The sequence below is a fragment of the Echiichthys vipera genome (assembly GCF_963691815.1).
Source record: "Echiichthys vipera genome assembly, chromosome: 18".
NCBI classification, from domain to species: domain Eukaryota; kingdom Metazoa; phylum Chordata; class Actinopteri; order Perciformes; family Trachinidae; genus Echiichthys; species Echiichthys vipera.
In genome coordinates, this window is record NC_139843.1 from 5,432,645 (window position 1) to 5,445,642 (window position 12,998).

Consider the following 12,998-nt stretch of genomic DNA (forward strand, 5'->3'; position numbering starts at 1 on the left):
CAATGTGGATACAATTTCAAGCATTTTCAAGCACTTTATACAAAATTCAAGCACTTTTCAAACCTTGAAAACACAAGAAAATAAAAATAAAAATAAAAAGCACCTGTACGAACCCTGGACATGAAATGTATTGGACAGGCACCGGCTCCTGGAGTGTGATTAAATGAAATATTAAAGGCACCAGGCTTCATTTTTCATGATTTCAGGACACAAATGTATTTACTGTAAATGTTTTTGTTGCTTCTGTGTTTCTTAACAGTCACCAGAGTCCGTGTAACCACTCCTAACTTTAACAAACTTTAACATGAATGGCAAAGTTACATACCTGACCTCAGATCAGTGTGTTTGGGCTCTCTGGAGTTCGAGTCTCTGTCTGTGCGTTCACTCCCAGAAGCCGCTCAATCCCAGGAGCGCGTTTCTAAACTCACCATGAATTTCAGTCTCTCAGTCTCCTTTCAAAATGTCTCTGGGGACTTTGACCACAAACAACATGGGGTCTTTGGCCTTGTTGCTGAAGGCTTTCCGGATGATGTCGACGGCGTGCTGATGCGTTACGCCCTGCAGGGAGACCCCGTCCACTGACGCCAACTCGAACCCGGCCTGGAGACACGAGAAGGAAACTTTCAGTCGGATACAGAAATAAATAAAACAAATGTAGGAGTGGAAACACTTCAGGGGACCTGCAGGTCTGAAAAAGAGTTTGTAGTGCACGCTTTTAAAGACCTGCAGATACTCTGAAGGGAAAGTTTGTCATAAAAACAGAAAAAAACACATTTAAAAAAGAAATACATGCACACATGCAAATGCACATTCATAAAATATACACAATATAAAATTTAAAGTGTAATTCCGGCGCAAAGTCATCCCATGGTCTTTTTCGGCACTTACATTCATCAAATAAGTCGTGGCTGGACGTGGCTAACAGTGGTTAGCTCGGAGCAGTAAGGTGAAGGCGTTAAAGGGTCTTTTTTAACCACTAATACTGCTAAAAATAACAGCAAACCTCTGCAGCAGCGTGAGAAGAGTCCCTACACACAAAACAAAGCAGCAACAACGTAGTTAGTGAAGCCAGAGTTTATTAAAAGAGTGTTTTAAAGACTTACCTACTGGCCCCTGTACCAGCTCCTCTCATAGTAAAGTCCATTCAAGTGGATTACCAAAGTCAATCCCAAAGGAAGGAAACCCATTGGTGCTTTGTTTTGTGTAGGGACTCTTCTCATGCTGCTGCAGAGGTTTGCTGTTATTTTCAGCAGCATTAGTGGTTAAAAAAGACGTTTGAACGCCTTCACCGTGCTGCCCCAAGCTAATCCCTGTTAGCGACTCTCCAGGATGTCTGAACAGCTGATTTGATGTATGCAAGTGCCGAAAAAGAGGGGATGGGATGATTTTGCGCCGGAATTACACTTTAAAACTATAACAATGTGAGAAGGTCAATCTCTTCACATCCAAAACCACCAGATTTTATTTATCACCTTTACAGCACAGGGACAAAGGATTGTTAATAGATAGATATTTGTCGTTGGTACACAATAACTGAAAAATGTGAGGTTCATTATCCTTGAAATTTAAATATAAGTATCTCCTGGCAACTGTAATTTTTATTATATTATTTTATGATCAATTTGTCATCATTTGTTCACATCTTTGAAATCAGACTTCTACAGAGGGGGACATATTAGAGTGTGACGCAACCCCCACATAGACCCTGAACGTGTCATCTGTATCTTAAACCACCGTGAAACCGCCCGTATCGTCAGCTCTGAAAGTGTCACCTTGAGAACTTCACTGGTGGACGCAGCTCCTCCAGGAAAGATCTTCTCGATCTTCACCACCGGCTGAACCTTCGACTCCATCCCACCAGATATACTGATGCCTGAAGACACCAAAACAACAACAACAGCTGGTTTGACTGAACCATGCACAGACAAAGTGACAGCTAGTTCTTTTAACATGTAGTTAATAGAAGAATACTACATATTAGTATATTCTGTAAAAATAATAAAGGTATTTAAAGTCAGGAAGCTGCTAAAGTCAGTTATTAACTATATTTTATTACCTCTCCCTTCATTTTAACAGATATAATTTCCAGAAATTACGATATTGGAAAGTTTTGACTTGATTTGTCCAGATTTTTTATTCATGGTGCTCACGAAATATAAGAGAAGTAACGTCTTTGTCAGTCAGACGCCTCAATGTGAACACGTTTTATAGGAAAAACTTTCATACAAAGTAGTTCTTTAAGAGGAAAGCATTCAAGAATTATTAATATGTTGCTGTTATGTTTTATCATCTCACTCCTGCCGTTTTGCTGTTTTATCCCCGCATGTTTTATGATTTTTGTTTGCATCTGTTTTAATGTGATGTGAACTTTTCCTGTAAAGGACTTTGTCTTGAATCCGCTCTCTGTTTTTGTTTTTCGTTTTTGTTAACGATTTTACATGTTTGAATTAAGAAGAAAGACAACAGCAAGAGCAAAAGAAAGACAAGAAAGAACGACAAAATACGAAAGAGAGACAAAGAAAGCAAGTAAGTCAGAGACAAAAAGATAAAGGATAAAGTAAAAATTAAAGAAAGTCAGAGAAAGAGGAAAGAAAGATGAAAAATACAAAGACCAAAGAGAACTAAAATAAAGGTGAAGGAAAGAAAGACAAAGAAAAGAAAAAAGAAAAAACAAAGACGAAAGCAAAAAGAGAAAGAAAGAAGAGAGACAGAAATACAAAAATAAAGACAAGAAAGACAAAATACGAAAGGTAGACAAAGAAGAAAGCATGAAAGTCAGAGACAGAAAGATAAAAGAAAGAAAGAAAGATAAAGGTAAAAGAAAATAGACAGAAAGATAAAAGATAAGAGAAAAAGACAAAGAAGAAAGAATAAAGAGAAGAAAGACGGATCATTTTGTGGACCTGAGCCTTTAAATGACGACCCGTGGAACCTGCTACATTAATCATAATTGTGACGCTGAATCAACATTTACCCAGTGACTGTTTGGTTTTGGAGATGCTGACAGTCTGGAGCTCGTACTCCTGTTCAGACTCGGAGCCGTTGAGTCCGTTCTCAGAGGACGCCGGATGTCCGTTGGTCTGTTCGCTCCTCGCTCGCCGATCTGGACTGAACACCTGTGACAACAAGGGTCGACTCCTACGGGCGGCGCTCTGCAGTGTGAACACGGCGTCTTTACTCCGCTCTCCGCTTTTCTCCTTTCTGCTTTGGGCGTGGCCGTTTCTAAACGGGGACCTCCCTCTCTCCGAGCTCGTGTCTGAGGTGGAGTGCAGGGAAACCTCGTCGAAGTGGACGGAGCGGATCGTGCCGATGTCTGTTCGGAGAGGAGGGCGGGGGTCGTGGCTGCGCGTCAGCAGCCAGTTTGGGAGCATGGCGCTGGCAGAGGGGGGTCTGAGGTCTCTGGACTCCGCGTCGTATCCGTCCACTGGTATGTCCAGCAGCGGGGTGAAGGCCATGGAGGGACGGGGCCTCTCCCTGGACCCCCGGGGCCCAGACACACTGAGCTTCTCCAGCTCATCCAGCAGGTGGCTCTCCTTCTCCACCTCCTCGGCGTTGTGGAGCTCAAAGCCTCCCCTGTAATCTGGAGGGAAACGGGATGTTTCAGTGCCTAATTTTATGATGCAAACTTCAAACTAGAGCTGCAACAGCTGCTGACTCATCTGTCAATCATTTTCTCCATTAATCGATTAGTCGTCTGGTTTAAAAAGTGTCAGAAAAAGGTGAAAAATCAGTGTTTCCAAAAGCCCAAGATGACAAATTTCAATTCTTGCTTTGTCCAAAACTCAAAGATCATCAGTTCAGCGTCATAGAGGAGGAAATAAATCAGAAACTATTCATTTAAGAAGCTGAAATCAGAGAATTTGGACTTTATTTTATTTAAAAAAAATGAATCAACATGATTAACTGATTGTCAAAACAGCTGGCAACTAATTCAATAGTTGAAAACTAATAATTTTAATCAACTTATCACTGCAGCTCCACTTTGAACCTTTCTATTGAGCAATAAAAATATTCTGATAAGAGTTAAATCAAGCCAGATGTTTTTCAGAGGATATAACAACTCCGTATTAGATCAAATTTAAAGAGTATTGAAGCTGAGGGGAAAGGTACAGACCCGGGATCGGTGTGATGAGGCGCCGTTTGGGCGCTCGACCCGACGTGGGAGAGCGAAGAGGAGGAGTTTTGACTACAATACGGACAAGAAAGAAAAAGAAAGTGTTACAGAACAACGAGGACCGTTCAGACCTGATGTGTTGCACATGATCACACCACTTCTGACACACACAGCATGAGTCACACGCACTTGAGCGATACTTGAGGATATCGTAGGCCTCGAGCTCGATGGGGGTCACCACATTATTGAACGCGCTCAGGTCAGGAGGAGGAAGCAGCATCCTGACGAACACGACAGAAACCCTCATCAGTCATCATTTTCATTGTTGTGTTACATTACAGAACAAGTTTAATTAAGTCATCAGCGTCCGTTTGTGAAACATTTGAGGAGATTATCCTGAAAAATCCTTAATCCCCTTCTGGCAGCGTTGGTAACACCACAGTTTCTCTGGCAGGATTTACAAAAAGTGGAGCGCAAACGTCCTCATTTTGTTATTTCCTTTATACACATTTATATAGACAGTGTTCCTACACGTTATCCATTCAAAAGCCCATACTTTCCTAGTTTTCCTCAAATTTCCAGACTTCTCGGAGGATGTTTTAGTCAATATTGAACATCTGAATAAAGACTGTTAAGACGTAAATACATGGTTTTAAAATCCAACTTTGTATGTTTGCATGGTCCAACAACTGTAGAAAACACAGCTGCATGTAAACAAGAATATGAGTGGAATATTAATTTTCATTATCCACGTAAAGGGCTTAGTAGGAATCCTGTGTTTTTCAGAACAAAAGGGCAAAAATTGGAATATTGTGTGCATGTAAACTTCTCCAGTGAATCAGGGGCTGAATCAAAGAATTATTAATAATTACACTTTATAGTAATTATTCCCTTTTTCTCTTCCTTACCGGACTTCCCTCAGCAGCAGCAGCTTCTCAGGTCTGTCCAGCACGGCCAGCAGGTGGCGTATCAAGTTCTTCACCGACCGCTCTGCCACGTACTGTTAAAGAGCAACATGGAAACGTTGTATCCACGTGGTTATGACTTAGACTGATGTGTGAAATATGTGATTAGAAACACAGGCTTATTCATCGGCCGTCCAAAGGTCAGCAAATCTAAAAACTACAATGTTTTCTGCAGCTGTGAAAAAAGCTTCTTACCCTTCGGCACGTCTTCATCACAGCGGCCACCTCCTCCTCAGTCATCAGCCTGCGGGCCATGTCCTCCACTACTACCAGCATCTCTGAATTTGGCATCGCACCGAGCTGTCGTCCCTCTGAAAACGTTACAGGGAAGAATCAGTGTTGGCGTTTGTCTGCTGGACCATAAACACCGCTCTGCAGTCCAACTTAAAAGACTTTGAAAAGACTAACGCGTGACACCCTCTCACATCTCAAGACAAGGTGAGTCAGTATTTGCAAGACTACAACTGGATTCCTTTTGAGATAATTTCCTAAGACACACAACTCTGGAAACACCAGATAAGACGCCATATGTCACATTATCCTTGTCAATTCAGCAGCAACATAATCCATAAAGATAAACTATTTACCGACTTCCTGGTTGATCCAATCAGGAAGTGCCAAAAGCTGCAGTTCTCCAAGCGTCCACTAGGGGCATGATTCATAATAGAGCAGTTTCTCATTGACCCCCATGTTAAACAGGCCGTTTTCACAGCATCATTAAACCTGTTTAAGGCCTGGGACAAATAAACATCCTAGTCTGTATGTTTAGGTCATATCTCCATGACAACACTGGGGGGGTGAATTTTTTTGTATTTTATTAAAGGTTAAAGTTTATGAATAATTAGGGGCGTGGCCTCTTGAGTGACAGCTAGCCTCTGGGCCTCACTTCTCCTCGGAGGTAAATGTCAGCCAGTTTGGAGTATCTCCCTCCCCCTAATGTCACATACATGCCCCTTTTTGGTAGGAGAAAATACGGCAGAGTCAAAGTCTGACAAGATGGCGACTTCCATAGGCGAGGAAGATTGGATCGTGTTGAGAGAACCGACTTCGACAGAGAGGCTACGTCCGTTTTATATACAGTCTATTGTAATTAACATACAAACTTTACATTTTGGATTTTGCCGCCTCAACTCGCTACCTCCCTCCGTTGGTTGGGTGCACTATTTAAGTTGGAGAATTTATAAAATAAAAAATGAATTCTCACATAAGTGCAAGTTAGTGGATCAGATACACACCAAACTAAACACAGACTCTTCTTCACTCACAGCTTCACAAGTCTCTCCGACTTTTCCACTCCACCAAAAACAGTCCCCAACAAAAGCAACACTTCCTCAGTTTCATACATTTGATAAAAACTACAGGCGTGGCCGAGTGCTCTTCTTCCTGTTTAGTTTAATGTTACGTTTTCCACACAGCAACACAAGTGCCAGCATCTTCTTTGGCCAGTCAGAAAATCATTTTATGTACAAAAGTAAATTATGGGAAGTTAGAACATCCCTCCAGTGGAAACAATATCTTAAATAGATTGTAGTGATCTGGAAAAAAAAAATGCAGCTACCTTTTGCAGCCGTGGACGGCGACTTGGAGCGCCCCCTGCGTCCACCCTTGAATAGCGAGTTAACGAAGGTCTTTGAGCGCTGCAGCGTGCTCTTCTCCTCCGGGTGCTTCCCTTTCTGCTTCTTCTCTTTCTTCTGCTTGATCTCTGTGATTAAACAGCAAACAGTCAGTCATTAATGCACTTCACCCGTTCCGATGTTTTGATGTTACTCGCTCTCTCTTTGCCTCACCCGCCACGGTGACTTGGCTCTGGGACCTGCTGATTGGTCGGCTTGGTCTGCTGAGAGCCAGCAGCACGGCCGTCTTGTGGGACTCTTGCGTCCCGCCGCCCTCCTCTCCACGGATCACCGTGTCTCTGAGCAGAGTGGTTCGTCCCAGGCTGCGAGTGGTTTCTGCTCCTGTCCTCTGAGAGGGAAGGTCCGTCTGCATGGCGGCATCGGTTTGCTCTGACTCAGACCTGCACAAGGAAACCATCATGGTCAAGTCTAGTCTGTTAGTGTGGAGACAAGTTTCAAACCTAGAGCCAGTAAAAGCTTTTCTGAAATGTTTGAAACCATTTTCCCACAAGGATTCGCACATTTACACAGGTTTTTTTTTTTGTTTTGTCTTTTAAACATGGGAAGACGATCATGCCACAAGTGTCAAGTTTGATGTCACCAATGTGCCGTAAATCAGGGTAAGTAAACAGTAGCCCTCTACTGTTGCCCCATGGTGGCCAGTGAAAATATTGCCGTGGTTGCTTCTTTTTTATATTAGGGCAGTGTACTGCTCTTAGGTCTGGTACGGTTGCACTCACACTGGTCAAACGAACTAGGCTTTACCTGTGAAATGTGTTTGGGCACGGTATGGATGGACAGTGTGAGTGCGCCCTTAGTTACTTATTAGTCTCTCTTTCAAATGAGCGAGATCAAGAGTAGCAGTAGTTACTGATGGAGGCAACGCACGCCATAGCATAAAGCTGTTTTCACACTGCCGTCCGTCACCTGACCCTGACAACCGCATACTGCCCCTTTTCAGGGTGTTTCCATGAAAAAAGTGAAGCATTTTTTAAGAGCAAAATCTCTGCGTGCACACAAAACCGCTTCTACTCTGCAGTCTCCCCTCATTGAAATGACTGGAGGAAGCAAGTTTAACGTGCTCCAGTGTGAAAGCCTTAACCCCAACCTAATGAATGAATGCCAATTGTAACCTTTCCTACTGAAGACAAGGGCCAGATGTTAGTCCAGCAGAAAGGGACTTTACTGTTGCTTCGCCCAAATTTGAGAGACTCAAGCTGAAATTTAACAACCCTGACCTCTGGTCCTCAGTTGAGATGCAGACATCCACCATGTCTGAACCAAACGGCAGGCTGGGAGGGAACATGACCTGCGACAGGCCGCTCAGAGAGCTGACCGGAGTCCCAGACGACAGAGAGGAGGCTGAGGAGTTGGAGTCTGAACCCTGGGAGGAAGATTTCTGAGAACCGTTGGCCACTGCAGGAAAGAAAACAAGAGATGTTTATTCAAGCACACTGAGCGTCCTGTGCTCTTTACAGATGCACAGATACAGAAAGGCTCACACATCGCAGCTTTCTAGATAATGAAACATGAGAAAAAACAGATACATACGCTTATTGAGCCACCTGTATTCTGCCACCATCTCTTTATAAGCAGGGTATCGTCCCGCTTCCTGTGAAGATATGGCCACAGATATGCAAATGAGATACAGCAGAGACCTTGAAACTTTTATGGGATGGCTATATTTGATAAAGAGTAACCCTAGAACCACACACACACCACCTCCTCCCTTAAAGAGACACATTTCCCTTCTTGACTTTCTAGTAACCTTTGATAGTTGGGATGCTTTCTAACTCTTCAGTTTCCCCGGGGCAACGCGAGGCATCCCGGGGACAAGCCTTAAACACAAAACACGGCTCTAAGCTTTGATCAGCACCTGATCCCGGCTGCCTGGTGAATAATGCACACGGCCTGGCTATTTTTCACAGCGCGAAACCCAAGCTCCGACAAGTAAAGTGAGCGAGGAATATTACGACTGCATGCCAGCTGTCGGGGCCGTGCCACACAAACCGCCGCTACATCATCCGCTGCGTAGCGATGTGGGGGTTTGTGTTTGAGAGAGAATTAAAGATGAAAGGTAGCAAACGGGGCGGAAAGGTAAATGCTTGTCAGGTCGTCTCAACGAGGCAGTTATGAAAGAACCGACATGCTTTCTAATAACAAAGAGTCGTTATGAAACGTGACACTTCAGCTTATGTTTAACAGCGAAGTCTACACCAAACACTCAACTGAGACAACTCCACTCCCAACATGTTATAGAAGAGGAAAGCTCCCACTTCACCGGTGTACCAAAGGACTTTAGACGTTACATTTTATGCTATTTTTCTATCAAATTTCTATCATATTACCATTTCCTCCTGGAAGTCACTTCTGACCATTGATTATTTAGAAATGTACAAAAGTAGTTATTTCTATTGACGGCAAAGATCAATTTGTTCGTAGAAAGCATTCATTTGTTTTAAATTTTTGAAGAAAATTTCATTTTTTAAGGCTCATGTTTTGACATAAAGCATTTCTGACTGAACTGCTCAATGTGTCTTTAAATTTACATGTGCCACAGCATCTTGTTTTGGGTTTTTTTGGCCTTTTTTTAGCCTTTTATTTTACAGGACAGACAGGAAATGGGGTGAGAGCGTATGATTGTACATGATGCTCAGGGTCTCTGCTACGGTGTGTGTGTTTGTGTGGGTGTGTGTGCGTATGCGTGTGCGTGTGTGTAAGCTTGTCGTTTTAAATGTGTCTTTTAAAGGTCTAGCCTATTCTTGTTGATGCTTTTAATGTTAAATTATTTTCTGCCATTTAAGGGATTGTACTGTAAATTTCGTTGTACTGGTGCAATGACAATAAAGACAATTCAATTTAAGAAAGAGAGGGGGAGACATGCAGCAAAGGGCCGCTGGTCAGAGACAAACCCGCAGCCGCTGCCTCAAGGAGCTTCTGACTCCTTACATGGGGTGACTGCTCTAACCACTGTTCCACTGACCACCCCCACACCATCTTGTTCAAGATAAAAACCACTTAAAGGGGTAGTTCTGATTGGATGAAGTACTACAAGCAGTGAGTTACCAACAGTCAACACACCATGACTGTCTAAAATACGTTTTTCTGCTGCCACGTCCACAGCAGCACGTTGCTTAGCTTCCGTGTTGATACTCCTGCCTGCTTCCTCAAACTGGGGATGCATCACCTGCCATCTACTGTAGGAGACACACTAAGTGTTTCCTACAACCCAATTCAAAACACCTGAACAATCCCAGTTAAGGTTATAGTTTTGTTTGGGGGCTTCATGGTTTTCTCTTGTTGTCAGGTCAGTAATAACGCTCTCACCCTGATGGTCAGCATGACGTGCGTGTGACTCTTCAGCACCTCCACGGCGTTACTGTGGCTTATGTCCTCGAAGCTCACACCGTTGGCAGCCAGGATCTGGTCCCCCATCTTTATTCCATTCTGTTCAGCCAGACCACCTGGATCAAGTCTGAGACAACAATAACATAGGAGGCAATATGAGAGTTTATTTAAAGCTGCAGTCAGCAAGTCACGCAGTCTCCTCTACCAAGAGCTTCTATGCTCCCTCCCATCGAGTGCTCGTCAGTGCGTGTGCACCAGTGAATGCACCCGTTTCTTCTCTCATCATTAAAAAGCATGGGGTACACGCTACATGGCTAACTTACTCATAGATAGCAACTGCTAACATCATTTAGCGTATGCCTAGCTCGAGGCGTGTGCCTGTGATATTGTAAATTGTGCGAGGGGGGATTTCTGGCGTGTGCACGATCACAGCCCTGCCCAGTGGACAGGATGATGCGGGTGCAGTCAAACAAGCTCTACATTGAGGTAGAGGCACTTTTTCTTTTTTTCAACCAGATGATTTATGTTGAATATGAATATTATACTATTATACGGAATATGATCAAATGTTGCCGACTGCCGACTACGACTTTAATAACTAAATGTTTTAGAAAGAAAACTACAACAGTGACTTTCAGCCAGGTGAACTTCTTCTGTTGCTACAGGTTAGCCTACTTGGAAAGATTGTGGAGCAGCTCAACTAATTTTGTAAAAAATGGAAATTTTAATTTGATTAAAATAATATCGGCTTTCTTTTTTGATGAGGGGAGGAGGGGATGGGAGGGAGAACAGGGAGAAAAGGTTGCTTTATTGCCGTTTTCTGTAGTTTGCGACCAAAAAACTAATAAATACATTAATAAAATTTTTTTCTAAAGAATATCGGCTGTAACACCTGAACACTGAAGCAGGTACCTACATGTTATGACCAAACAGAATAAATAAACAGCTAAAAATGTACTTCAAATCATGAGAGAAAAGTAATGGATAAACACTTGAAACAGCTAAAAGTACAGACTAAACAGTTACAATAATTAGCTACAATTAAGGGATACATGATGGAAGCATTCAAAGTAGTAATAGCTACAATTGCTGAATATATATACAAACCAGCCTGAATATTGACGGTTTAGTGTAACGTTATACATCTGGAAGATATTGGGAATGGATGAAGGGGTACGTGAAACACTGGTTCAGAAGAAGAGGTTCCTACTTGGAGACATAGATGCCCAGACCAAACTCCTTCCCCCCCCGGATGTTGAAGCCCAGGCAGTAGTCGTCTGAGGTGGTGTAAAGGTGCACGATCCTTTGGAGGGCGCTTCCTGAGCTGGCGTCCGAAGGTGTGCGTCCGCTCTCCTCCACCACCATACGCCTGTGTATCAAGTCCACCCTGTAGGGTTTTTTAAGTCGGTCAGAACCTAAAATTTTTGATAAAATGAGCTAAAAATCAAAACAGGATTAGCTCTCCGTCACCAGGTCGTCTTCTCCTTGGAGTAGCGGATGCCGGGGACTTTTCCAACACGTCTCACCACCATCCTCAGCCTATTGTTGCCCGTCAGGACCTTCACGGCACTGCTCATCGTGATGCTCTCCAGGCTGACACCATTCACCTCCACCAGTTTATCACCTACAAGCAGGCCGGCCTCCTCTGTGAACACACACACGGACGCTGTAACAGGAGCAGTTAGTTACAGATAATATTAGTCTCCAGCTAGTGGCACTTCTCGTTTACCTGCTGTACTGTTGTCCTCCACCTTACTGACAAAGATGCTGAGGCCATGCTCTGAGCCTCCACGCACGCTGAAGCCCAGCCTACCGTCCACACTCTTATCCACCGTGATCGTGTGGAGGTCTTCGCTGTCATCTCCACCTAAAAAAATAACGACACGTGGATGTTAATGAGCCAATAGTGCTCCCACGTCGCAGGTCAGAGTCCTGTATCCAACTATACAGCGTGTCTGTCTGTCTGTGTGTGCAATTCACAAAAATGTGTTCATTAGATCTACACTCACCAGCCCAACTGCTCGTTAACGCAAATTTCTAATCAGCCAATCACACGGCATCAACTCAATGCATTGAAGCATGTAGACATGGTCAAGACCATGTGCTGCAGTTTAAACAGAGCATCAAAACGGGGAAGAAAGGTGATTGAAGTGACTTTGAATGTGGCATAGTTGCTGGTGCCAGACAGGCTGCTTTGAGGATTTCACAAACTGCTGATCTACTGGGATTTTCACCCACAACCATCTCTAGGGTTTACAGAGAATGCTCCCAAATAGAGGAAATACCCAGTGAGCGGCAGTTCTGTGGGCGCAAAAGCCTCGTTGATGCCAGAGGTCAGAGGAGAATGGCCCAACTGGTTGGAGCTGATAGAAAGGCAACAGTAACTCAAATAGCCTCCTGAACAATTTGTGCTTTTGCAACCACCTTTAGTCTCAACTGTGCTGTATCCAAGTCTAAAATAAGTGCCCACTGTTGCGTCTTCAGAGTCTCTCAGACTGATAAACAATCATGCTCCTGCAGGTTGTAACGTGCACTTTACACCCCCACTCCTTACCGTCCACAGGAGAGTTGATGAGGATGACCCGGCCCATGGGCGAGGAGGATCGGATTCCACGCCGGCGCTGCTCCTTCTTCCGTAAGAGGTTGCGTGTAGCCGTGTGTGACCCTTGGGTCCCCGGGGTCTTCTCCCTGCGGGACGGGTCTGACGAGTGAGCCATTGAGGCAGGCGGGGTCCCCTTTCACACGCACTCCAACGGGGGCTCAGCTCCGCGTGGAGGAGCCTGCAGCAGCAGAGAGAAGGGGATCCTCGGCACAGTGAGACTACATCACTATTATCACATCTGGACCCAGAGCATCCATGTGTGCCAAAGAAGAAGGAAAAAAATCATGCAATCCATAATAAAAGGAAAAATAAATGAAAAATTACTTAATATCTCAAAATAAGACTTAATATCTAAA

At 43.8% G+C, this 12,998-nt stretch overlaps 1 protein-coding gene across 1 annotated transcript; it reads right to left on the reverse strand.

The window, feature by feature from the left end:
* Nucleotides 1–444: 444 nt before the first annotated feature.
* LOC310960443 (PDZ domain-containing protein 7-like) lies at nt 445–12,757 on the reverse strand (the record flags this gene model as incomplete). The annotated part of the gene is made up of 16 exons (XM_083932148.1): nt 445–600; nt 1,773–1,873; nt 2,975–3,580; nt 4,115–4,186; nt 4,304–4,395; nt 5,023–5,114; nt 5,275–5,390; nt 6,638–6,781; nt 6,867–7,093; nt 7,931–8,108; nt 8,244–8,304; nt 10,020–10,167; nt 11,251–11,427; nt 11,511–11,685; nt 11,770–11,907; nt 12,595–12,757. 16 exons carry the CDS (start codon nt 12,755–12,757, stop codon nt 445–447), a joined length of 2,646 nt encoding a protein of 881 aa, XP_083788274.1.
* Nucleotides 12,758–12,998: the final 241 nt, after the last annotated feature.